The sequence below is a fragment of the Zosterops lateralis genome (assembly GCF_965231275.1).
Source record: "Zosterops lateralis genome assembly, chromosome: 4".
NCBI classification, from domain to species: domain Eukaryota; kingdom Metazoa; phylum Chordata; class Aves; order Passeriformes; family Zosteropidae; genus Zosterops; species Zosterops lateralis.
This window is the reverse complement of record NC_139765.1, coordinates 23,794,454-23,822,162: the sequence shown is the minus strand read 5'-3', so window position 1 is coordinate 23,822,162 and position 27,709 is coordinate 23,794,454. Positions and strand designations below refer to the sequence as shown.

At 45.0% G+C, this 27,709-nt stretch overlaps 1 protein-coding gene across 1 annotated transcript in view; it reads right to left on the bottom strand.

Annotated features, from left to right (window-relative positions):
• CACNA1I (calcium voltage-gated channel subunit alpha1 I) overlaps positions 1–27,709 on the bottom strand; it is a gene marked incomplete at both ends in the record, with an annotated part of 160,586 nt that overhangs the window by 82,599 nt on the left and 50,278 nt on the right. Inside the window, 2 exons of the mRNA XM_083860601.1 lie at positions 1,171–1,304; positions 2,289–2,400. Coding sequence (XP_083716727.1) covers positions 1,171–1,304; positions 2,289–2,400 — 246 coding nt within the window. The remainder of the gene's footprint in view (positions 1–1,170; positions 1,305–2,288; positions 2,401–27,709) is intronic.

Here is a 27,709-nt window from a genome sequence, read left to right as displayed (position 1 = left end):
CTTTTTTCCTGTGAGAGGAGCAATATAACATATTTATTTCTAAATTTTTTTATTTTACCACAAAACATTCTAATTGAAAATTAGAATTCCAGGGGGGGAAGCACATCCCACTGGTATCAGAAATGGACAGTTTGCTGTGATTTAACAAGCAAATTCTGGTACACTTTCCACTTGATACAAGCAGAGGGGAAAATCAAAGCTTCACCATAGCAACTTTGTTGTAAAAAACCCTCAAATGTCAACTTGTCCCAATAGTATCACGGGTAATACTGGTGCAATCAAAAAAAAAAAAAAAAAAAAAAAAAAAAAAAAAAAAAAAAAAGCGCCCTGAATAAATAAAACCCTCTACATTCCTACCCTTGAAACACTGCTGCTGGAAACAGAAACACTAGCTTTAGTTTGGTTCTGGTAAAGGTTACATGATGTAACCATGAAGTTTTAGCTTTTCTATTTTCCAGATTCTGTACTGCATTAGTATATAACTCTGAACTTCATATAAAGTGTTAGCAAGTTCTCTTCACAGGGTAGTCAGACAAAACAATCCTTTTTCTGCTCAAGAACCGAGGACATTGTTGCAGCTTCAAGCCCAAAAAGTATAAACAATGGCAAATTGAGGAGTGCAAACTGGGAGGATGGGACTTCCTAACGTGAAGCTGTAACTGGACAATTAACCCCAATATGTAAATGGACCCGAACTTATAAATCTGTTAAAACTTGTGACCCGTCGTCCATCTTGTGTGTAGCCTCGGCTGGGCTATTGAACTGCCCAAGGTGTATCCTTTGAAGGCTTTTTAATAGGTACCTGCTTTATTCCTTGGACATTGTCTAGCCTCTGTTCCTGGTAGCCTCTCAGGGCATCATACACCTCTTCTACCTAGACATTTCAAAAACACAAAAACCCAGAAATGTTTCTGGGCAAGCACTTCAGCTGGTACAAATTAACACCCTCTACTCAAGTTGTGCTAGACAGATGGCTGCACATCAGCTGAGTTAAGCAACCTTGCCTGCTCTTTCTTCCATTGGTTGCCAACCCCAGCGTGCCTGATTCCAGCTTGGCAGCTGCACCGGAGTAACACCAGAGTTGAAACTTTCTCCTCAGTTACATCATTTCTTTTCTATACAAGACTCTAGTAAACCCAGAATAAACAAATCCAGAAATTATCAACCTACCCAGCCATGACAATGAAGAAGTCCAGGCGGTTCCAGGTATCTCCTAAGTAACACTTCTTGCCAAAGATCCCCAAGGCCACCATCTTCAAGACCATTTCCATGGCAAAGAAGATAAAGATGAAATCATCAAACACCTGCCAAACAGAAACCCAAGAGCATATTTGACAAGCATTCTCAGCCTTGGACTTTAAAACACAGAATGTGAGAAAAATACTAATTTCAGTACTCCTGAAAATTAGATAGAGGCAGAGTTAGAAAAGTTTCTTTCATGTAGCCCTGGCATCACAGTTTCTTGCTGCTCAAGTTCAGTAAGGGCATTTATAGTTTTTTCACCCACAGGTGAAGTAACTGATGGAAACCCAGAGACTTCTTACACAGACTTGAAAAGTAATGTTGGTTCAGCAGCCAGGAAAACACTGTTTTTCCAAGATCCCTCAGGACAGACTCCTCATCACATTGCTGCAAATGCCTCAGCTGAGGATATAGTGTAGTTTTCCACACAGCTTGGACAGCACATACTCATCACAGAGAAAGCTTCAGATACCTGAAGGCCTTAGCCACAACAACACTGTGGATGGCACCCTTTGCTGTCACCTTCTCTTTTGGGAAGCATGAAGCACGGCTAGTGTGTTTACAGTCTGGATGTACTCATGGTCCTTCTAAGCATTATTTTTATTTCCTCTCCCTTTGGGCATCCTGAATGTTACAGTATCTGTTGAATCAGTAATAGTCTTGCACATAACCAGACTACCAAATGCATTGGAGGCTGCTATTCCCTCCTGCCTGGATTGTGTAACCTTAGTTATTTCTCCCTGGCTTAACCCTGACCTATGTGTCTTGTAGGTGTCAGTTAGGAAACCCCTGCTCACGTGCAGGTTCAGGAATATTAACAAGTGTTCAGTATTGCATGGTCACAAATAAAGTTCATTTATTCTCTCTTCTGTCCCATTCCCCTCCTCAAAGCAAGCTCTTGCCATTTTACAACAGAATAGCTCGCTGCCAGGGATAGTCTTGCCAGCCTCTCTGGGAAGGTATAGCCCCCACTCTGAAGGAAAGCACATGTGATAATTTGTGACTTGGACTGAAGCACTATCACAACAAGAAGGAAATCTGCTTACCTGCAAGATTTTACACCTGTCTGAGAGGCAGTCCATATCCTCACATGGCTGGTACATTCCCAGGGTAACACAGTTTAGCAAAATCACCATCATGCTAACACATTCAAACCAGGTGGAAAAGAGTCAAGGAAATCTGCAGAAGTGTCATGGCTGAGATAAGCTTGAAGTCACAAAATAGGAAGATTAAGGGAAAGAAGTACTGGTAGGCTAATTTATTACATTCTCACATTCTCTGCACTCAGTTCATGACTACTCCATTCCTTATTAAGCCAAAACACTTTTGTAAAAAGGAAAGCAGAGGTAGCACAAAAGGCCTCAACTACTGACACAAGTCAAATCATTGCCATAGTCAAACATGTTTGCTCCTCTCCTGTTGGTTTGCTGAGTCCTTTCCCTCACTGGTTTACCAAATCTTCCAAATACATGGAAGAGACTTTCCAAGGTGGCCTATACCTAAATGTATCAGAGATCTCCAAGATCAAGGGATCTTAATCATAATGGGCAGACTGATCTCTACATGATTATTGCCCTCCTGGGAAGGGGGTACAAGATGACACTAGAACTCTTCCTTGTTCCCACTCAGAAAAATCTGGGGGTAAAGAAGTGCCACTGGTCCATCTAATCTGTTACTATGCTTCCTGCAGTGACCCACACTGTAAAAACTCCACAACGTGCCCAAGTTACTTCGTAACTAAGAGGAGAAATTGTGTTTCTGACCCCAGCTGGTGATCTGTTTATGCCCTAAAGCATGAGGATTGATAGTCCTTATAATTGTATTCTCAGCTCCACTGGTGTCCCTGCAGATGCTTCATTTATTCATTTGAATTGTTTGTTGATAATCTTACTAAACTATCTGCTTCAATAATAGTTTGCAGCCCTGAGCTACATTGGCTAATTATACTTTACATTAAAAACTGTTCCCTCCTATTTATTATTAATTTGTGGTCTAATAATTTCATCAAGTGCCACTTTATTTATGTATTAGAGAAGTGATTTAAATGGTGTATTTGTGTGATCTTTGTACTCTACACACTCTAGCTGCCAAGGAGTTTTAAAGCCTGATACACGCTTCTCCAAGAACTTGTTTACAGTATTTTAGCTCTAAAAGTGGGTGTGTTTGTGCAGCACTTTCCAGTGTGCCCAATGCAAAGCAGTGATATAGAGTGAATAGACCTCCAGCCTCTGGCAGAAACATTCTTGGGCATTTTACACACCTCACAACAATATAACTGCCCAGTTTGCACAGTCAGACAATATTATCTTTTTTAAATAGAAGAGGCACAAAATTATCTATTTAAAATACAACCCACTGAGTGCATACATTTTCAGTTCTTTCATTATTAATCTAAAAGTGTGGCCTATATCTCTGATCACTTCTGAGACATTCAGCGTCTGTGGTTTGTTCTGAGCAACTCTTCCATGCTTGCTCTCTGACAGTGATTTATGAATAAACTGCACAATCTGATCTAGAAGATTATTAATTCTCTCTTCTCCCCTACCTGTTTTGTGGTGAGCTACCTTCAGCTGCAAAATCAGACAAGAGCAGGGCACTAGTTCTACTATCCCAATTATGCTCTAAGGTGATTTCAAGAATGTGTTATCACTATATCCCTTACAAAATTAATCCCATGTGCTCTACAAAGTAATGCTCATGAAACCCACCCTCAATGTAGGCTTCAAAACCAGAGCCCTTTTCTGAGAGGAATGCACCAAGAGGGCACAAAGTACTTTCACTAAGGGTCTGTGCAACACAACTTCAACTTTCCACCTTCCTCTCTCTTTCACATTTCTTCAATCATCACATCTGAAGCCCAGGAAAACTATTTGAGAAAAGCATTAGCTCACAAAGGGTTTTCAGTTAAGACTGCAGTTCTTTTCTGGACTCTTCAAAATCTATTTAGTGTCACCATTCTGTTACAGAACCACAGAATGGTTGATGTTGGTAGGGCCTCTGGAGCTCATCTTGTCCACCTTCCCTGCTCAAAGTAGCATCAACTACAGCAGATTGCTTAGGGTTGTACACACTTGGGGTTTGAATACCTTCAGGTATAGAGGTGTGATAAATGTGACATTGGGTAAAAATTCGTGATAAAAGAATATAGCAAGATATGTTAGATTGGTGTTAATATAAAATATGAAAAAGGTATGGTCCGTAGAAACTATTCCCCCGCCAGGTTTCCACCATCCTCAGTCCTGAGACAAAGAGAACAGGACAAGGACCATTACAAGAAACAAAGACACTAGCCAACCCAGATAAGAATCGGCATCGCACCCAGACAAAGAAATTCCTCTCCGAACGAAAAAGAGAATTCTCCACCGAGGAATACACATGGAAATAAACATGGACCGGTGAGCTCCATCCGCATGTGAAAGGATCTTCCCGGAATACGGTCCGCAGAATCCAACAAATCCCGGAAGCCCATCCAAAAATTATTTGGACTATTTGGACTATCCTGGGCACCTGTTCCGCCTTGGGACATGAAAACCCCTATAAAACCCCGAGCTGCGACCTGCTCCATGTGGATTTGGGAAAACCGTGCTTTTGAGTGCAGTCTTCTCTTCCACCCGGCGCTGCGCTGTGAATCCTTTTGTGGTTTTCTCTTTTTATTGGTGATTGGGATCGTTTTATTAATAAATTGTTTCTTTGTTAATCTGATTTTTGCTGTTGCATTTATAACAGAGGCACCAGAACCTCTCTGGGCAACCTGCTCCAGCATTTAACTATTTCTACAGAAGAGAAGTGGTTTTTTAAGTTTAAGTAGGATGTATCCCACTTTTCAGGCTGTGACCATTACCTCTTGCCCTGTCACTGGGTGTCACTGAGCAGTCTGTGTCCTTTACTCCTCCTATTAGGTATCAATACATATGGATAAGATCTCCTGAAACCATGTCTCCTCCAGGCTGAGCAGCCCAAGCTCTTTCAGCCTTTCCACTTTGCACCAGATGCTTTGACAGTTACTGGAAAGGCAGCACCACTGAACCCCTGACAGAGAGATCAGTGCTGAATGACACTCTTCAAGGGGCCAAAACAGTTTCAGAGCAGACTGAGCCAATGCGTGCAAAAGTCCTTCTCCCTGGGCATAAGGGGGTGAGAAGATATGTAGAAAAATCCAGGACCTCAAACATTCCTGGATTAAATTAATGCATGACAAATGAAAAGCAAAAATTGTTTTGAAAGCCAGTTGGCTTTTTTTTTTTCCTCCAGAAAGCGTGACACAAGAGAAGCTGGTGTCTTGGTTTAGGAAGACAGGTATCTGCCAGGGAAAGCTGGAGCTTCCCTTGGCATGGAGAATGTAAAGCACCACCCCACCCCCTTTTTCCAATTATAAATTTGCAGTTAGAGGCTTTCAGGAAAAGATTTGGGGATAGAAACAGCAGTTCTTTACTAGTATGTATAACAAAGCAAACAAAAACAACAACTACAACATTAATAACAAAATGGTACCAAGAACCTTGAGGGCTTTGGTTTCCAAAAACCCAGGGGAGTTCAGTCTCAGTGCCCCTGCAGGAATTTTCAGAACACCAAGCTGGAATGGAGGAAAGTCCCAGGCTGGTAGCTGTGATGGCAGGATGTCCCACCAGGGCAGGGGGAGGTGCAGGGTCACACTGTAGCAAGAGGAGCAGTGCTGAAGAAGCCGATGGCGGGGCAGGGCTGGCCCAGCTCCAGCAGGGTGACAGAGGAGCTCAGAATTCCAGGGTGAGCAGATGATGGTAGATTTCCCAGGACTGGACCCCTCTGGCCACAGTGAACTCCTCTTACAGCAAGCAGCAACCCAGCTGTTCTCTCTCCCCGAATGCCTCAAGCTGCCTCAAGCTCTGTCCTTTACCTGCCCCAAAACTAGCATTATCTCTCCCTCCGAGCTTTGGCCATGTCTTTGTTTTGGTCAAGCACTCTTAAGTACCCAACACTTAGTTTCCTTGGTAACTTATGGGGAAAAAACTCTTTAGAATAAAAAGGAACAAACCCAACCCCCAACAGCTGGAGACAGAGAGTACTATTCTGACTACAGCCAAACTCATGAAAGTCAGGAGCTTTTATCTAATACAGATCAACACTTCCATGCATGAGCTTTGGCAGCAGCAATGCCAGGGCAGCACTCTTACATGTTGTTCTCACAGCCCTTGCTGTGCCCCCCACAAGGCCATGCAGACCATGGTGATAAAAATGAAATTTAGAATGTTTATCCTGTAGTGTAACAGTGAAAAGCCACCTCCGTGGCACCTTCCCCCCAGACCACCTTAAAAACAAAAAGAGCTCCGTTCAAAGAAGCCCGGCACCGCGTCCCCCCCCCACCCCCAATGACGGAGCAGCCGCCGCCGCCGGAGCAGGAGAGGGAAGAGCCGACCGCCTCCCCCCAGGTTCGGTGCGGAGAAACCCCGGCCGCCCGCAGCCGCGAAGAAGCCCCTCCCAGCCCTGTCCGCGGCCCGAGAACTGGCGCGGGAGAACCCAGAGCCCGCGGAGCCGCCCGCCGCGACGTGGCTCCAGCGCGGAGCAGTCGGCTGCCCAGCACAAGAGACCCCGGCCGCCCCCCCCCCCCAAAGCCCGCATGCGGCTTAGCCCGCCCGCGGCCAGCTGCCGCTGCTGGATAGCGCGTCCCCGAGCCCGCCGGACCGCCACCCCGTTCCAAAAGAAAGAAACACACGCCCGCCACGTTCCACCCCCCACCTCACAAGAACCGGCCCGAACCCCCGCAAACGTTGCCGCCGCTGTGAGGCAGCGTGAGACCCCCCGAGACGCCATAACTGCGGCAAAACTACCACGCAGTCATTAGAGCCTCCAGGCGCCCGCCCCGGCTGATCCCGCATGCAAATAAAGGACTCCAGGTGCATCTCGGGATACAGTTTAACACCAAAAAACCCTTATAAAATAAAAACCAAGCAAAATTGAAACGCATAAGAACTAATGCTAAGCCGTGTAGACCCTGAAATATCAAAAGAGCTAATTTCTCCGGTTTTGCTTACTAGCTGTAAGTTAAAACAACCAAACTAGAGGTGAGACCCCTGAAGAAAACAAAGGAAACTCAGAACTCTGGGGTTGCTCCCAGCGAGGGCGAGTTCTCCAACTCTGTTGAATTGCCTGCAGCAGAGCTGAAAAAGACCCTCCTCCTTCACGGCGCACGGGCAGCCAAAAACCCCTCGAGCAAATATTGAAAGAGCTGATCAATAAAGGCGTTTTAAGGAGATTAATATTTTCTCCGCCCATTTTTATTCATAACAATGGCAGGGTGCTGTCAGCATCTGGTGAGATCCTGAAGCACAAGACCTGACAAGCCATGGCAAGCTTTCCAAAAAGCTTGAAACTTAGGCCAGATGTGCAATCTCATCTCATCTTCCTGCTCAAAATGCTATGGCCAGTTGCAGATGATTTCTTCTAACCTGTTTTTCAGATACCAGATCTCAAAGTTTGCCAGCATTGTCTAGAATTCCCAAGAATATTACAGAACCGCTGACCATTCCCCAGCTATCACAGTGACATTAGAAAAAGCCACTGTTTCATGGTTTTCCTTTCAGAGCAGCTGGAAAAACTGAAAAAGCACATCAAACCTGCAGCAGAAAGGAAGAAAGTGCAAGGAGAAAACCAGAGCATCTCCTACCCTGAATCGAGAGGGGTTGCTGCCTGCTTGGGTCGATTGAGAAGGTAATTAGGACTATCTGCCTTCAATGTGTCACCGTTGTCAACCACAGCTTTTGCCTCCTGTCACCACAGCAACAGTCTGCAGCCAGGTTCATCATCTTTCTTTTGGTGATACCTCCCCTCTCCCACATCCCTCACCCTCCTCCTTTTCCCTGTGCCTGAGCCTGTAATTAATTGCAGCTGCTGACAAAGCCAGTCTTCATAATCTGCATCATTCAGTCAGAAGTTTCATTATTAATTAACTTCTTTCAAAGTTTAAATCTCCTAATTACAAGCAAACCCATGCACATGTTCTCCCCACCCCACTCCAGCCCTTCCTCACTGCTTCTCTCCCTTCCCACAGCCTCATTCCCAGTATCTTTCCCAGTGAGTTTTGGGGCCTGCAAATGATTTGGAAAACTAAAAGGAGACCCACACAATTTCTGCCCATGATCAGCTTCTCTCCTTGGCCAGCCTAAGGTGCTTCAGAGGAAGGTAGCATAAAATTCAGAGCAATTGACTATGTAATAACTTTCCCTTAAAAGAAGGGGGTTTTCCCCCCTAACTGTGACAGTTCATAGTTAATTCAAACCCTTTCAGATAAAAAGATCATGGCCTCATTTGAAAAAAGAAGTACAGCAAGAGAGAAGTATCTCCTGAGTTAATCACAGAATATTCTGAGTTGGGAGGATCCACAAGAATCATTGAGTAACCATGGGTTGGTCTCATTATCCACATAAGTCTCTCCTCCTTGAAAAAGTTTCATTCATTGCAGCACTGTCTGCAGACATCAAGATCCATACCTAGATTAAGTATATTTTGCCTAAAAACTTGCATTTGTTCTATAACTGGTGCTTGCTTGTGGCAGCAAGACTTTTCTTTGCTGCTGAGTGCCAACCCTGTCCTTCTGCACCACAAGCAGGGCCTGGACAGCTGCTGGCCAGAGACAGCCACTGTGAATCTATTGACCCTCCACCCTGTCTTCCTATGGACAGGGCAACTCTGGGATGAGGATACGTTCATCAGGGGCATGCATCACCAACACGAACTAGGAGAGACCTGTCATTCACCCCAAACCAGCTAGGATGCACTGAAAGCCACAAGCTACAGGACAGTTAAGGAGATGTGCAGATGTTTCTGGGATATGTTTTGTGATAGTGCTTGATAACACAACTGTGAATAATGGAAGATGATGTTAGAAACAGGCGATGGGAGACAGGCAAAGCTTTTGGGCTCGATTTCTGAATGACAAATAGCAGAAGAAACATCTGCTGTGCTGGAGCTGTAAATACCTTGCACCTAAAAAGCTGAGTACCACTTAAGGCTCTTGGGATTGACCTTAATCTCTGTTTTCTATCACTGACAAAAACACAGCAGAGTAAAATAAAACAGTCCTTTTGGGTTCCCTCTCCTCTTCCTCCATCATCAGCTGCAGAGATACAAGTAGCTCCCCAGAGGCTGGCATTCCTAACAGCACAGAAAATATATAAGCTTTACAAGCGTGACAATCCCGCAGTGTTTCCTGCTGCTATTTCCGAACTACGCCTAGGGTATGCCTTGTGCCAATTAAAGTCCTGAATATCTCAGACCTGTTTAATGTGCAGAGAAATGCCTGACTAAAAAGCATTTACACCAAGGGGGGAAAGGCTGTCAGCCCTATGGTATGGCTGGTCATGGCAGAACCTGTTCCTGCCCCAAAATGGAGAGAAGAGCAGCTCAGTGACTCAAGTGGAAACATGGAGACCCATGCAATGCATCCCAAACACAAGCCACCCTTCATACAATTCCTTGTGGCCTCCCATCTCTGAGCTACTGCCAGGGAGACTCACCGGAGGACATTCTGCATCACATCTGCATGAGCATTCCTCTCTGCTTCCCCTTGGGGCTCCTCCCCACCTATCACTCATCCTGCCATCCTTCCCACCATTTACATTGGTCTAGTAATGCAGCCTGGTGTTTTCTCCAGGATAGGTGTGCAGATCCCACTGCTAATTATTCAAATATATCACAAATAACATGCGTCTTCATCAATATTGCTGCATAATTCTGCTATTAATGATTACCTCCTGCCTGTAGCAGCTGAGCCTTAGTGCTTCTCGACGGATAATGATCCACCTCCAAACTGCATCTATCTTTCAGGGTGTAACAAAGCATCTGTTTAACAGTGTGCAGCATTCCTACAAAGCTGTTTACTGCAGAAAGCATGAAAAAATACTGTACCTAGAAAAAAACCCACCCGAGAATCTTTTTTTAGGTCAGATGAAAGTAATTACCCAAGTTTAAACTTAAGCAGGGCATTAGAGATAATGACTGTTCCTGGAGAAAGAGCTTTTTAATATTCGCAGATGGCTGATACAGTGGTTGTGCCTGTCTTCTTGCCAGGAAAGCAATAGTCCACCATGCTGTGGAACCAGTTCAAGACTGACTTGAGGAATCACACCTCCTGCTGACTCCCAAATGGTGCCTCCTGCAGCATTCTGGCTCTGCCTTGAAGACTGCTGTCCAAAATCTGACCTGGCTTTACATTAGGAGCTTCAACAAGGTCACAGCAAGAGGCTATAGGACTGCAGCTTGGAAAATTATTGTGCTGTATGGCAGGTGAAAGAATTTTGCTCCAAAATCTCCTAGCCAGAGTGGCAGATTCAGCAGTTGGTTCCTGCTGCAAGTGGAGTCACAGGAGTAACAGACACCAGAGAAGGACCAGCTGAGAAACCCCCCTGAACCACAAAACTGGGCTCCAAATTTTAAAGTTCTTCTTGTTTACTGATATTTCACATAGCACAAGCAATTCCCTGTTGGCACACTGTTGGGGCTTTAACAGTTAATAATGCTTACAGAAAGATATAAAGGACACAGTAACCTTAAAACTGCTAGCTAGATAACAGTCATGCAAAGTTAAGCAGGAGTTGAGAAAAGACATATGGAGGTAGCATCTAAGCAGCATCTAAAAACCGCAAACAGGAAATTTTGCTAGGCGAGTGCCAACCAATCAATAGTAGAGCTTTATGCATGCTTGCCTCGTGCAAAATGTTTATAGCAAATAGGAAAATGCATGATCGCGTGGACGGAAGCAAAAAACTGTATAAGAGTCCGCACGGACGCAACAATAAAGGAGCATTAGCCTACTCATCATATTGATGTGTCTCGCTTCTTCACCTTCAGCCGCGGCATCTGGTGACCCCGACGTGATCCCGACACAAGGATAGGAGTCGGAACCAGGCGGACGAGAGAGAGGGTGAACCATCCCGGCTGCCCGGCTGAGGCAGGAGAATCATAAGAAAAGAAATTACTGTGCCCACGGCTGACCGGTGAGTCAGGCAGACTGCGGTCTGGATCGGGATGGGGAATGCTGCTATGATGGCGTTGGAAAAGGCGACCGTAGACGGTCTATTGAAAGTCGCTACGACGACTGGGAAAAAAATTGATCGAAGCGATCTGGTGGACTTGTTGTTTTGGTGCCGGCGTCGGGGGCTATTGGACTCTACTGGGCAAATATTTGACTTGGCGGCTTGGCAGAAAGTAGGGAGAGAACTGTGGGAGTATGTGCAGATAGGGGCCAAAGATAGTAAGCAGCTGGCAAAAACGTACAGAGAGGTGCGGATGGTTATTGAGCAAGTGCATGCTGATGCAGAGGTAGCAAAGGCATTACAGTCGGCTATTGCTGAAGGACCTGAAAATAGTTTAAGCTCGGAGGAGAAGGAGACGTTAGCTGATGCAGAGAGAAAAGAAGAGCAGGAGAAGGGATACCTTGATGAGTGGGGGGACTTTGCGCCTCCGATGCCCCCTATGGCAGCCCCTGCAGGATTTAAAGGCGCGTTTGATGACATCATACCACCCTGGATTCCAGAGCCCCCAAAAGATCCACCGGAAGCGCAGGGGCAACAGGACAGCGTGCCTCCGATGCCCATGGACATTGATCCGGCTAAGGTACCGCTGCCCAAGGAATCCCCAGAATCCCCAGGGTTAGGGCGTTTGTTAGAGGCTCAGAAGAATGTAATGGAAAAGATATTGTCAGAAATGAAAAGGATTGATGGGGGGGCATCAAAGCCTACTAGAGCGCTCGCATACCAACATGCTGCTCAGGCTCTAAAGGAGGGTCTGGAGAATATCGAGAAGTAGCTCGATTGCCAGGATGCGAGTGGTTCCCATCCTGAGCAACCACCAGACAAGCCAAAGACACTTACTAAGGCGCAAAGACTGAACTTAATGGACTATGCAGCATCAGGGGAAATGGGAGTAGAAGAATTGAATGACCATCTCAGGGAGACTTATGGGCCAGGGCAAGGGCTAACACAGGCAGAGTGGAACAAGATTGAAGACTTCCGGCAGCAGTTGCAGGCGACAGGACGGGATCCAGACGTTAGGGACCGTCATTATACTGAACCAACCCCTCAGAGGTCTGGGGGTGCAGCCGCAATGGACCCTCCTCGAGACCCCACCTTTGACATCACTAAAAGATGGAAGGGGGTGGTAACAAATGCTGAAATCACCGGGGATTTTTCTTTTACACCGTTGTTGGCTGCTCCAGTGGTGGCACTTGTGTTTGCCTTGGCTACCACCGGAATACAGCTCTCTGTGCACTACCCATTGCATCCTTTGTTCAAAACAAGCCTGACGGTTGTCGAGCGCCCTAAGGTGGTAGATCATCCTCTTGTCGAAGGACTCACGATATTTACAGACGCCAGTGGACGTACAGGCAAATATGGATGTGCCTGGTTACAAGATGGTCACTGGGAGACTATAATACTGCAGCAAAACAATACTTCAGTTCAAGTGTTGGAACTGCAAGCGGTCGCCCTTGCTATGACAACGTTTGACTCTGCTCCCGTAAACTTGATCACAGATTCTAACTATGCAGCCGGCCTGGTGAACCGACTGGACCAAGCTATCATAGGGCATGTGGGCAATATGGCTATAAAAAGTTTGCTAATTAAAATATTAGACCTTCTGGAGCACAGGCAACACCCCCTTTGGTGTACACACATTAAGAGCCATACCACTTTACCGGGCATTTTAACAAAAGGCAATGCTGTAATAGACCAGGCAGTTTCAGCCTTTTCTCATACGGCTGATGCCGAGACACCTACAGATACTGCAGTTTCTTCTCATAAGTTTTTCCATTAATCTGCCCATGCTTTACAAAAGGAGTTTGGCCTCTCTCGGGCAGAGGCCCGGGCAGTCGTTGCTGCCTGCCCTGACTGTGCTCGCATTAGCCCAATACAAGCCTCCGGCACTAACCCTCGTGGCCTACAACCTCGAGGTATATGGCAGTGTGACACCACTGAGCTCCCCTCTTTCGGCCGGCTACGCCACCTGCACGTTTCGGTGGACACGTGCAGTCGTGCGGTTTGGGCCACACCTGCAACCTCTACTGCATTTGTTGCTGTTAAGCAGCACTGGCTTGCCGCGTTTGCGGCATTGGGAGTGCCAGCTGTCATTAAGACAGATAACGGCCCAGCCTACACTAGTCAGGCATGTAAACGGTTTATGGATGCATAGGGCATTCAGCATAAAACTAGCATTCCTTATAACAGTACTGGACAAGCGATTATCGAGCGGCGTCATCAGGATATTAAGCGCCTTGCCGCTGTTTTGAAAAAGGAGGGGGAGCTATCCCCCTATAACGCTGTAATGAAGGCATGCTATGTTTTAAATTGGAAAAATCCCATTGGGGAAGAAAACAACACACCAATACAAAATCATTTTAAGGTCAACCCTAATGACTTGACTCAGTGGGAAGTATTAGTGGACACCTGGGATCCGCACCAGGGGGCATGGGCGGGACAAGGTAGTAAACTGCTTACCTGGGGAAGAGGGTATGCTTGTATCATTACAGGAGAATCGCGCCTGAGGTGGTTGCCAGCAAAGTGGGTGCGGCCCTGGCTTCCAGCGACGAAACCCAGCGGACACACCAACAGCGACTCCGAGCACGTCAAAGATTAGGCCTATTATGTCAAGCCCTTGAGACTCTGCTCAACCTACCGCCAAACACCTTGAACTGTGATTCCCCTCACGCAGTTGACGTAACTCGGGTCATTTGTCTTTGGGAACAACAGAAGAGCAGGCGTAGACGGGCCGTAACTCAGTTGTGCTGTGGCCGCACTGGATATTTGTGTGATACAGTAACTGTGGAATGTGGAGGCTGTAGGAGAATAGTGCAGGGACGCAGCCTTGCTAATTTGTATGGCTGTATTGAGTGTCAGCGCGCTTTAACCGCAAGAAACGTGTTTGTGGCATTGTGGGAGTGGGTTTCCCTTCCCGATGCTAATGACAATCAGTTGCTGGAGCTCTTTGAAAGTAGAGAAGAGCGGGCTTTAGCAGAGTGCGCTTATTGCTTAGCTTGGTTTTGTAGCAATATAATAGTGTTTAAGAGAACTAAGGTTATTAGCACGCGGTATATGATACAGTGCCAACATCATGGCAATTATTGGAAACATTATTGGAAAAAATAGGAGCAGCTTAATTTTGCTTTTGCTAATGGGAATAAGTATTGAGGCTGTTGCTTGCATGGAGCTATTGAACATAGATGACAGGCAGAACATGTGGGTCACCTGGGCCAACAAAACCGGCCAAGAGAGTTTTTGCCTATCATTAGCTACCGCTTCTGATCCTTTTAGAACTTGTCTAATAGGAGTGTCCGTCGTTAACCATACAAAAATATACCATAATGCTAATATTAGGCCGAAAAACGTGTCCTCGTTACAGGAATTAAGATTGCTGGGCTCAGTTGCCACCAACGATTCTTGCTTTAAATTTCATGGCAATGGCAGTAACCTTTCTCCAGCACAATTTTACAATTATTCTCTTTATTGTAATGGCACAGCACATATTTACAACCCCCGTAACCTTACGATCACACTCCCGGAAGGGATATTTCTGATTTGTGGTGATAGAGCCTGGCGAGGTATCCCAGCAAATGCTAGCAGGGGACCTTGTTACTTGGGCAGGATTACAATGTTTGCCCCCAATATCACCGCTGTCATTACAGCGAATCATAATCAGACTCGCCATAGGCGAGCCATGTCGCAATTAGGCCCTGACTGCAAGGACACCATGGAACTGTGGGATCCCCCCGAAGTAATCCTCGCTAGTATTTTTGCCCCTGGGATGGCTACTTCCCAAGCATTGACACAATTGAGACGCTTAGCCTGCTGGACAGGCAAACAGATCAATATTACCTCCAATGTTCTTGCCGACTTAACGCTTGATGTTGAAGGGGTCAGACACGCAGTTCTTCAAAACCGCGCCGCAATTGATTTCTTATTATTGGCACAAGGCCATGGTTGTGAGGAGTTTGAAGGGATGTGTTGTATGAATCTGTCAGATCACTCTAACTCTATTCACCGACAGCTTGCTCAATTGAGGGATAACATGCATAAATTACAGGTGACCTCGGACCCTTTCACAAATTGGCTGGCCTCTTTTGGGTTTTCCCCTTGGCTTATGTCACTTGGCTCGCATGCAAGCAATGACCCAAGCCTTATTCAAAAAAAGAGGGGGAGATGTTGGGGCTTTAACAGTTAATAATGCTTACAGAAAGATATAAAGGACACAGTAACCTTGAAACTGCTAGCTAGATAACAGTCATGCAAAGTTAAGCAGGAGTTGAGAAAAGACATATGGAGGTAGCATCTAAGCAGCATCTAAAAACCGCAAACAGGAAATTTTGCTAGGCGAGTGCCAACCAATCAATAGTAGAGCTTTATGCATGCTTGCCTCGTGCAAAATGTTTATAGCAAATAGGAAAATGCATGATCGCGTGGACGGAAGCAAAAAACTGTATAAGAGTCCGCACGGACACAACAATAAAGGAGCATTAGCCTACTCATCATATTGATGTGTCTCGCTTCTTCACCTTCGGCCGCGGCAGGCACACATGGCAAAGTAGGGACCTTGGAAGAGTTAGTCTTTGATTTTGGACTCCAATGGATGTCTGCTCCAGAGAAGAGCTAAACTTGACAGGCCAAAACAGGAAGTTATTTGCAGTCCTGAAGTGATTTCAATTAGTAATGTAGTCCAGAATGACAAAATCTGAATTTTACCAGTGTAGCTGAATTTCTGATACAGTGCCCCATCATCCATGACCCCAGGATGCGACATGATCAGAGAGACTGATGGAGTCACCATTCTCTAACCAGAGCCTGAGACACCTTTTATCAGATTTAATCTGGCTGTGGTCAACCTTACTTGGTGGAAATTTGCTTCTAAAAATAAATTACATAAAAATACTGTTTTGCAAGGGGAAAGGAAAAAAAGACCTCCCAATCCTCCCCCTGCTTCTGTGTTTCATTGCCCCGTCCCCCAGCATCTTCATCCAAAGTTGTCTAAGTGTTCCTCAGCACCTGTCAAACTGATGCAATAGTCCTGCTTTGTTTTGTAGTGCTGCAGTCCCTTCTTTTACCTTCATATCATGGTAGTTTTGAACAGGGTCCTCATCTTGGGTGGGCCCAACTACTAAATAAATACAGCACCATAACAGCAGTGTTTGTGTGACTCAATTTCAAGGAAGGAAGAGGAAAGAATGAGAGATGATAGATTTGGGAGGGCAGGAAAGAGAAATTTAGAAGAGGAAAGCCTTACTTTTATGACCCCTTACTGCTCCTAATGTTGTCAGGTTTGTTTATGGATGGGTGTACGGTTTGCCCTCCTGTTGTCAGTTTTAGTTTCCATGGGCCTTGGGAAACCATCTGTGGGGCATGAAGAGGATATTCCAATGAACCTACTGAAGCAGGTGCTGCTATGCAGCTGCCAGTCACTGCCCAGGCTTGAGCTGGGAGTCACTGCCCCCAGACTGGAGGCACAAACACGTGAAGGACAGGAAGATTTGGGCCCTGGCTGCTGAACTTTAAAGCAAATACAAAGGAAGAATGGAATGTCTTTGAATAAGAAGCCATTTCCCTGGAGAAGAAATAGGATAGAAGAAACTTCACTGGCACCAAAGGGCCAAAGCCCACCAAACAATAACTGTGCTCCTATTTCTTTTCCTTGCATGGGTTTCTTTGTTCACCATTGCTGTCTTTCTAGTCCATAGTAGTTTTCAGATGTTAAAGACTACTTTTTCCATTCTTTGCAGCTTCCCACCTATCCCTGTCAAAGGCCACACAAGTTCAAGCTGAGCTTAGAGGGATGTACAACTCCAATATGTCTGAAGGCAGTGCAGGGCACCTTTAATAAAAGGTCATCTTGCCTTGCAGGAATGTGAAGATGACAACGAAAATACCAAAGGCAGATTAAGGACCTTCTCACAGTTTTAAAAGGTGCATATGCCCTTTTGCACAGGAGCTCTTCTCTCTGCAGGTTTCAGGGCAGGATCATGTACCCCAGCACATCACCTGGTGAAGGATGTGGAAGTGAGCACCTTGCTCCTCCAGACAGCCAGTTTCCAAGGCTAAATTATCTTAGCAGGTACTTATGGGATATGGGGTTATGTTTGTTAAAGGTGTTGATAGTTACGTTTACCAGAAAGGCCTCTGCCAGGGTGAGAGGTCAGTTGCAGGGGGTGAGAGGCAGCTGTGGGGAGAGACCTGTGGACAGCATGTGAGCAGGAAGCTGATTGGGTGGTGAGACAGTGGACAGCAGCATTGCAGCTGAGCACTCAAGGGTGCCCTCTAAGGTTTTGGTTATGTCTGGTGGAAACTAAAGGTATATAAGGGAGGTATTTTCCACAATAAAGCGATTTCCTTCACATGCCAAGGGGGTTTGTGTCTTTTTTTACTAGAGGCAGGTATTCTGCCTCTAGTAGAAGTCCTAGATTAGAGCAGCAGAAAGAAAGGCAGAGTGACTTTATCCTTTCTCTCTTCTTCTACCAGTGTGATGTTTTCAGTGGCTGGAGCATCATTAAATCCTATGCTTGGTGCTTAGCTTAGCAGGCTTTTCTGACAAGTGCTTCAGAACAGAAAAAAAAAAAAAAAAAGACGTGGTGACAAAGCTTTGCAGCAAAGTAAATAAAGATAATTCGGAAGTGTAGGGAGTGCTCAGGTAAGGTCACTCAGAAGAAATTACATACAATCTAGGCAAAATGCAGGGCAGTAACAGAGAGCTAGATATGAGCCCCTATTGTTTGTTTCATTATTGGCTGTAATTAAAACATAGTTTTCAGAATTTAAATTGTCGCCACCCCCTATTTTGAATGCACCTTTTTCTTCTCACAGTTTTTAATACTTTTGAAGGTTTGTAGCTGGCCACTCTACCCAGGTTCCCAGAGAGTATTCTGGAAGATTTGGCACCAATGTCCTGCAGGACACATGCCTGGAGGAAAGACTGAAAATGACTGAGCCAATCTGTCTCAGCAGATAACTGGAAGCTAGGAGCTTCAGCCAGCATACAGGCTCACAGCAGCTGGTGGAACCTCCTCGAGGACACAAGCGGCCTATGAATGCACTCCTGAAAAAGAAGGTCCTGATATGTCTGTGTGACAAAGGGCAGGAAGGATTCTCAGTATTTAAGCTTCTCATCTGAGAAGGAAAAGAGACCCTGTGGTGACTGAGCAGATGTGTCAGCACTCTCCTAGTACATCTGTTCTCTTTTCCATCCCTCCTCTTACATCCTGCAACAAAGAATAGTCAGTGAAAATGAGATTATATAAATTGTCTAGTACTTTCCTTCAAGACACTGTGTGAACTTTCACTAAATTCCACATCTACTTCTTAGGGTACATAAATCCTTCCCCTTTGTTACTGAATAGAAAGCAAGCAGAAGAGGAGCAGGGTTTTTTAAAAGTGTCCCCTAGCTTGGGTTTTCCAATGCATGAGCTTCTTAGAGACTAGTTTTCAGTAGTGTGTAATACTTCTAATTTCTAACACAGAAAAGCTCTGTGAGCCTCTGGCTCCCACTATCTCAAGTCAGATGGCCAAAGGCCAGAGTTCCCTTTAAAAAAAAAAAACCAAACAGACAACATTACCCAGCAATGACACAGTAAGTTACTGCCAGGGCTGCATTAAGATCCAGGTGTTCAGGTTCACTAAAGGCCTCAGCTTTCTGGCTACTTGATAGATTGCACCATGCCATGGAAAGAAGCCAACATGACTCATGCTCAATCACTGCAATGTTGACAGTGCTGAGTGCTGTTTTAGGGGGATATTAAATGCTGTGAATGTGCTAAGCATTAACAATATTAAAATATTATTAGTATTATTTATGAGATATCTCCACGTGTCCTAGATGATTCTAGCCAAGATCAAATTATGCAAAATGTTACATAAACATGCGGCAGAACATGCTGCCTGCTCCAAAGGGTTTTTAATCTAACTGAACAGGACAGGCTAACAATGCATTATGATTTCTGCTTTGCACACAAGAAGCAAGAGCACAGAGAAATTAATGCATTTACCCAAGGGCAGACAGGAGACATGGGGCACAGCTGGGAACTGAGCAAGAGTCTCTCAAATTGTTCCCCAGCATCTTTGACCTAAGAGCATTCTCTATCTCAAATACTACTGTATTTGATGAGGACAGTGTTCACGGGGAAAATGATTTCCCCAAAAAATCTTTTCTGAGAACAATGGGAGAAGTGTCCAAGTTCCACATGTAGAGGCAAGTATTGTACTGAATATAGATTATCATAAATGCAGGGCTCCCTGCATTCAGAGAGGTTTCTGGCTGTTCAGATGTGCAGGATAAATGGGCAAGAGCCAGAAAACACACTCTGTATCTCCATCTTCCACTGATACCTTCCCTGGGACCTCAAGATAAAACTCATGCCATTGTTGTGATAATGTAACACTAAAACCAGTCTAACACCCACACATCTCTCTCTTTTCCAATCTGCCAAAGAATTTGCTACCTTCCAAGGGCACTCCAGGTTCCTTTAATAAGCGCACACTATATAAGCACAAGTTACCAACACAACTGACTGCAGAACGACCATCTCTGAAAAAAGCACTTGCTACACAGCATGTTGCTAATAGGGCAGGCTAGCTAAAGCCCTCATCAATCAGAACAGCATAGCTCTACTGCCTGCTGTATGTCTTTCTACCTGTTGTATTTGTCACCTCTATTCAGATTTAGGACTTGTACCATGTTTGTATTACTGTGACCTATTTGTTTTCATATAGATTCAACTTCACACTCTATTTATTCTAGAGTTTTTGACAGCCTCTGGAAATATATGTTTCTTCCTCTTATTTACAGTTTAACTTATTTTTCCCCATACTGTTTCCAGTCATAAATTTTGGTTGTGCATTAATCTCACATAAATCTGCATTTTGGACACACAAGTGATAGCCTAGTCCATTACCCCATCCTCTGTTTCTAGCCATGCCACATATTTCCTTTTCTCTTTGCAGAGTTGTGGGGGTGCTGGAATTGTTTAATAGGTTTTTAGTTAGAAGTTTAGTGTGGTTTGGACTTTAACCCTAGCTAGGTAAAGCTCCTGTCTTAGAATGGTTCTTATCAGAAGTAGATAAGAGTTTCCAAGACAACCTAATCCTCTGCCTGGACTTTGGTCATCCCATTGTCTTTTCCCTCATCCCAGTGCATCTCCCCCCCTTGTCCATCAGGCCCGAAACCTTCTGAGAGGTGTCGGACCGTGGTTGGTGGATCACCCCAAGACCCCACCCCAGTTTACCTGATTTGTTGAAGTTTGTGTATTGTATTTGGCATTAGCCACCTTGCTTTGTTCTATTGGTTTGTAACTTGTGCCCACCCCTGAGATTTCTGGTGAACAAAAACCCCCTGCTGACCAGGCCCTGGTTCACTCTCCTGAGGCACAGGGCCTGGGACCAGGGACTGCCCCTGTGATCCCCAAATAAAACCTTTCTTCCTGAGCCTTAAGAGTGTCCCCTCTTTCGAACCACGGCTGTGACAGCCAAGGCAAAGGTACTGCGGAGCCAAAAACCCACGCAAAGGTACTGTTGAGGCGTATCAGAGCTAGCAGGGTAGTCCAGCCGAACGCTGGGCTGGCCTGAGAGACAGATATGCGAAGCAACACAGAGTCTCATATAAGCCTTTTAGTTTTAACTTTTAACAACCATTTCCCATTCTGTAGGAGCTGCTTCCTTATTAGATTACTCTTCACTACCTCACAGATATCCACCTTCTGCCTTAATTTCTGAGCACCAAGGGATCATGTGCATTTCCTCTGTCCCATGCAGGGACAGACCTTCACTAGGTCAGCTACCCTCACATTCCTGCCTCCTCTCCATAGTGCATGCTGATTCAGTACTGCCACTGCAAAGGTGCCCCTGCCCACAGCAGAGGGATTGGAACTAGATGATCTTTAAGGTCCCTTTCAACCTGGACTATTTCATGATTCTGTTGAGGGTGGTGAGGCACTGAAAATGGTTGCCAAAAAAGCACTCCTTTTCCCTGGGAGTGTTCAAGGCCAGATTGAATGAGGTCTGGGCAACCTGGTCTTGTGAAAGGTGTCCCTGCCTTTGGCAGAGAAGTTGGAACAAGATGATCTGTAAAGTCTCTTCCAACTCAAACCATTCTATGATACTTAACTACATCACTTCCACAGAACACTTCCAAATCTTCCCTTCGGTTTTTCACAATTAAGTGACTTTACCACAAGGATGGAATGAAGATAATTGCTTAGCTGGGACACAGCTAATACAAAATGCTGGTAAGCAGAGTACAAAACCCACTCATCTTTCCCTAACCAGAGGGAAGGGCTTCAGCAGCCTGCAGGTCCACTGCAGGGAAGGCTGCATCATGATGCAGACATTTCAGCCCCTGGATCAGCAGATCACCAAGGCAAAGAGTCACCATTGGTAACCTGCCCAGCTCAGCAAGATGAGGCATTGTCAATGAGGAGCACCAGAGACCAGATATATGAGATAAATTAGTTCTTGGTGGATTAGGATGGCTGCTTCCTGCTCTGTAAAGCCCTGACAAGGGACCCACCAGGAGCAGTAGCTTCATGCCCTGCTCTCTAAGGTAACATATCGTCTCCTACTAGGCTGAGGATAACTACAGCTGAAAGACCCATCAACTTCTGCTAATTTATTTCTCAAACCCTACATCCTTTTTCGAACACACCTAGCAGTGACTTAATATAACTCATCTTGTCTACACAATTATTTTGTCCATCTGAGATTGATTCTTCTTGCCCAGATACAATCAAACATGGAGCCAGAGTGTAGTAGGAAAAACTACCACAGAAAATTTAGGCTCCTTACTCAATCTGCCCTTATATTTCAGGACTTACTTCCTACAGATTCTTATATGCCTGACAATGATCTGTGCCCCAAGCACTCATCCATTTTGCTGCCAAGGATGCACACTGCTTCAAGTGCCCATTCCCATGGAATGCTGTGCAGGAAGGATGTCTGGTTTGGTCTGAGTCAGGTAAGGGTCAAAAATATTTTCCTTCAAGCAGCTGTAGTCACCATTTATCAGCAAGGAAAAGAAGGAACAGCCCTGTCATAGCACCTCTTTGAAAAATGAGAAACCCCCTCTGCAGCACTGTTTTTTTTCTAGAAGAGGAGCTTCCATACCTGTTCCTGTGGCAGGAGGCTGAGGCAGGAAATGTCAGCATCTGCACAGCATGTACAGCATGGCCTCCACCCAGACATGCTTTGAGCACCCACTTCATAGTGCTTAAAGAGCTTTCACATTGTTTATGATGGTGGAAGGAAAAGGAAAACCAGAGCATAGGTCAGGATAGTAAAGACAGACTTAGCACACCGTGAGGAGACAGACACTGTGGACCCACAGTAAATCTCAAAGAGTGACTGCAAAAGAGCTCCCATCTTTCAAAGAAAGAACAGCCTGTCTCTAAAGCCAGCTCCATTCCCCACCCCTCCGCCATCAGGGAGGATGACAAGTCCCCAGCTAACACCAAGATGGCTGAGGTTCTGCAGCTCCATGGACACCTTTGCCAGGCAGGACTGGGGGCCGTGGCGGTCACAGTGTGCCAGGTGTGGAGCCAGACACCCACTCAAACCCCTTCATGCTGCAACAGGCTGATAAAGCAATTTTCCCCACATCACTCTCCCTCGCTCTGCACTCTTGCCACCCATCTGCCACTAAAATTGGGTAGGAGGGTAAAAAGAAAAATCAAATTTGCACTAATATTTTGTGCAGAGTGACCCATAGTTGTTGCTGATTTTCTTAAATCAGGAGGTCATGATTTATATCAAGAGTTTGAACTACTGTGACTGAGTTCTGACCTGAGGCCTTGACGAGGCCTTGAAGCCTGTTGCGCAGATAAAATTCCATCAGGTGTGTGGCGCAGCTAGAAAAAGACACCTTAAGGTGTTTGGGGAAGATAATGGGAATTTGAAGGTCACTGAGTGAAGTAGTTAGTAGGCACATGTGTAGCCACCTTAATTGTAACTAAAATAATGAGTGTTGCATTCTTTCTCTTGCTGTGTGCCAATGACTGAGCTATCATCAACTGTAAACTATATAGAAGTGTATAAAAGACGCCATTTCTCTCGAAATAAAGGAGTTACGTAGTGTTACTCACATTGAGTGGACCTACGTTTTCTCTGGCCAGTCCTCCCTTTTTTATATCAAGGTTACCCTGACAAGACATAGTATATATATTTTTTGTTGTTTAATTTAGCTTCATTTCCCCAATTAGTTTTAGCAACACTTCAAAAAAACTTTTCAGCCTCACAGAGCCATAAGTTTCCAAATGACAATTGTCACATCAGGCTGCACTGTCAGGTACAAAGCTTTTAGTGGTCCTGCCTACCTCCGTGCTTTAAGACTATTTCCACAAATACTCCACATACACGCCTGATCTTTTCCTCTCCTGTTACTAGTCACACTCTTTCTTTCAGCTTCCCCATGCTGCCTGACAGGATTTTGTTTGAAGGTGGATAAAAAAGAAATGATAGACTAATGTTGGCCTCATTACTGGCTGCTACATTACAGATTTTCAAAGCAAGTGTGCCTATGCATATGTAACATACACAAGGATATAGGCCACATACATAGGACCATCATCAGCTGATACAGGTCTTTCACTGGGAAGGCATGTACATTCAGGTGATTTGATAGTCTGTCAAGTGATTTGTTTCTTCACATAGAATGCCCAGGCTTTTTTATGAACTTATTTTTAAATTATCAAAAGTCCTCTATCTTAAACCATTCATACCTATTTGAAAACTTAATCTCTCTCAAGAAGACCTTTTCTTCTCTCAAGAAGACCTTTTCTTCTTTGAGAATTGCCCTTTTTTTTTTTTTCAATTAACCATAATTTAAAAGAAACAGAGAAATAAGCAATCATTTTTTTTCTCCTCATTACACTGAAACCTTCTGTTCTGCATAAGGAATTGCTGTGATCCTTTAGCACCTTCTCTTGTAACTACCACCATCAAGGTCCAAAAACAAAGCCACTGAAGCCAAGAAACCTCTGCATTCTCACAGATAGTCCTGAGTAAAGCAGCCACCTGTTCACAGCACAGAGAACTTCTCCAAACACAGGTAAGACCCTGACGACTTTAGTTAGGGTTAGACAACCATCACCCCTTCCCAGACTCCATCAAATATTGGGTACCTCACCTTGAATCTCAATAGCTTTTAATTTAGAATCCATGCTTATTTTCTTATATTTTGCATCAAGAGGGAGCAGTGTGGATATGCATGCACAGGCTTGTCTGCTTGTTTGGGGCAAGAGTACCATAGCATTCCCTTTTCAGCCAGGCACTGTGACCACTCTCTGGGTGAGGTTTTGTTTCTCATTTCACACCCCAGAGTTCACTGACAGTTCCACCAGCAGGCTGGTGAGACACAGCACAGGACTGGGATAAAGCAACCAAGGCACAGGAGAGCAGGAACCCATGAAACACATGGCATTCCTACAGAAACGCAACCAGTCTTGTACCTGATCCAGGGAGAGTCACCCTTCCATAGGAAGGAGCCTCCCACATTCTTGCAATTCTCCTGCTTCCCTTCTAGTCATGAAATGGCTCAAAAAAGTGAAAAAAGGCAGTTTAGCATTGGGGGAGTTTATCATGGGCTATCTTTTAGAAACAGAGATGTTTTTTTCCAGCCCTAGCAGATGGAAACTAATGGCACATTATGCACCTAACCCTGGCAGGGACAGAAAAACAGCTGCAGGAAAGCAGATCTGAATTCCCCAAGCCCTTCACAATGCAGCCGCTTTCTAAAGTGCTTTAAAACCTGTGGTGGTGTAATGGAAAGGTTTTAACACAGAACTTGCATAACTCAATTTTAAATTTTAACCCAGTACAAATCATGTCAGTAAAGCATCTCTGCCTAATCCCCGTTCTACAGTTGGAATAGAAGAGGACAATGGCTCAGCTGAAGAAGATACAAACTGGACAACTCCAGTGCTTACCATGCAATGGCTTTTCAGAAGGGTCCTGTATTTGTACATTGGACAGGAATAGCCTGTAACTCCATCAGTCTGTGGAGGTCTACACCCATTTAATACATCAACATAGAATCGCATAATAATTAATTAGTTAGTTTGGAAGGGACCTTAAAATCCTCTAGTTCCAACCAGTACGGGCAGGGATACCACCCACTAGATCAGGTTGCTCAGGGCCTCATCTAATCTGGCCTTAAACAAAGGGAACAGAAGACGGCAACTGCTTCAGTCTTGCCAGGGTGACCCAACACTACCCATGGGACAGGACCACACAATTGCAGTCAAAAGCAGAGCACAAGTCTTTTACAGTTGATTTATGAGACCACTTGCACATATCTAATCACGTTTTCTGCAATGCAGAGATAGCACTGGGCAGACTCAACCTGGTTTTAAGACACTGAAAACTGCACAAAAAACTTCCTTACAGGAATAATGGGATAAAGGTATCTCACCCATGTGAGCTAGGCTCCTCACGAATATGTAAGTGGAAGTAGAAAGAGGCCCAGAACACATTCTCTATTAGGAAAGCCAGTTAGTAAGCCTGAATGACTGGTCTCAAGTCTAACATGGAAGATAATGAGACAGGGGTTTTATCAGTTACTACAGCAAAAGACAGATGGATTTGGGGCTTGTGACAGAATGATGAAGAGTAAAGCAAAAATCCAGGGCAGGGCTTGTTTGACCAAATTCAATCACTCAGCTCTATCACTTGTGATTTCAGATTAGAACTTCCACCTCTTGCTATAGCAGCACCTCCAGCTTGCCTCACCTTACACACAGATTAGTGAGACATTTAGCTACAGTTTTAGGTTCAAGCCTTGGAACAAGCTCTCCATGCTGCCAGGCTCTTTTTTTCTGGTGTTCTGTGAAGAGGGTCTCTGTTCAAGCATTTCTGCTCTCTTTTTTTTGCCATGAGGTTACTCTGTTTCTAGACTAAACAATTATATCATCAAGATTCTCAACAGCTGTACCATTTATTTGACAATGACAAATCTAGAGGAGAAAAAATGCAGATCCCTATTATGTTGCTGGATGTGTAGGGAGAAAGGAACTGTTTATTCTTCACTGACCCTTTAAAACAAATATTTTCATGTCTGGATTAGAAAACATGCCTCATCTGAGTAAAATTTAACACAAATCTCCTTTCTGTTTTTCTGTTGCTCTTCAAACAGGGAATTTCAGAGACTGCTTCACTGATGAGAAAAAAATGGATTTGGTTTATTTCAGGAGTGGAGATTGTGCCTTAGTTCTCTCAGATACATGAAACATCCTCTGATTGTGCAAATGCATCCTGATGGCGTCTTTGTGTTCTTGTCACTCCTGATTTATGGGGGCCTTTTCTACACTCCGAAAAAGAATTTGCATTTCAATTTCCATTACTTCTTTCTCTCCTCACAGCACTCTAGTTCTGAAGGGAGCTTGTATTCTGGTTCCCCTCAGCTGCCCCACATTGCTCTGGCATCGGGGAGGATACAGGAATAGGGGTACTACAGGCTCTGCTCTATGGGAGCAAGGCTCATGCTGCCATGATCTCTGGTGAGATGTACCTTTGTTTATGCCAAGCAAGGACCCCTGGCATGTTTGATCCTATCTCAGTCCTTCCTCCACACTGTGATGAGGGGGGAAGGCAACAGCCCTGTCTCCTTCCTGGTTCCCAACACAGGCCCTTGCTTGCACACTCATTCTGAGAAACAGCAGCCAACAAAAGAGCGAGGACAACTGGGGACACTCACCCCTCTGCCATCTCTGCTCTTGCAGGAATGGCAGGAGGACAAGCAGGAAGCCTTAGGGACTCGTCCCTTCCTTGTTTCCTACAGGGTTGTGCCTCTTCTAAGGTGAGTTCAGAAGCAGAGTCCTATCCAAAACCACTTGAAAGCATATCTTGGAAGGTGGGTTGCATAGGAATCCAAAAGCCACTATCGCCTCTAGGCTTCATCTTTACCCACCCTGCAGACCCTGGTGGCCACAGTGAGTTCCTGTGCCAGCCCAGGCACTGCTCTCTCAGCCCTGCACTGCCTATTCTCATTTGTGCAGTCTGGATAGGCTGTCACAGGCAACCTGAGCATGGTTCAAATCCTCCAAGCCTGCACACGGGGTGGGCTTGGAGCCAGCAATGGGTGGGAAACCACATGGGCAGCATTGCAGACCCCACCATCCACCTTGCAGCTAAACTGGGGCTTTGGTAGATGTAGTTCATGTCTACCTAGGAAATATTAGAAGCTTTGGAAAAAAGAAAAAAAAAAAAAGAAAAAAAAAAAAAGAGAGCTTCAGAAACGGGGGAGGAGTTGCCAGGACACATCAAGCTTTAAAGATGTGAGTTGCAGAAATGCATTAAGGCTGGTTTTTCAGAGCTGTCAACCCCACAGCCTTTATCAAAACCGAACTTGGTTAAAAATAAGAGAAGCAAACGGAATCTTATTGAGCATTTGTTTGGACATTAAGGTCACAGATTCCTAATAAGTTGTTGGAAGTCAAATGTCATGAGCCATAAGCCTGTGTCATCTTAATTTGCAATGGCCT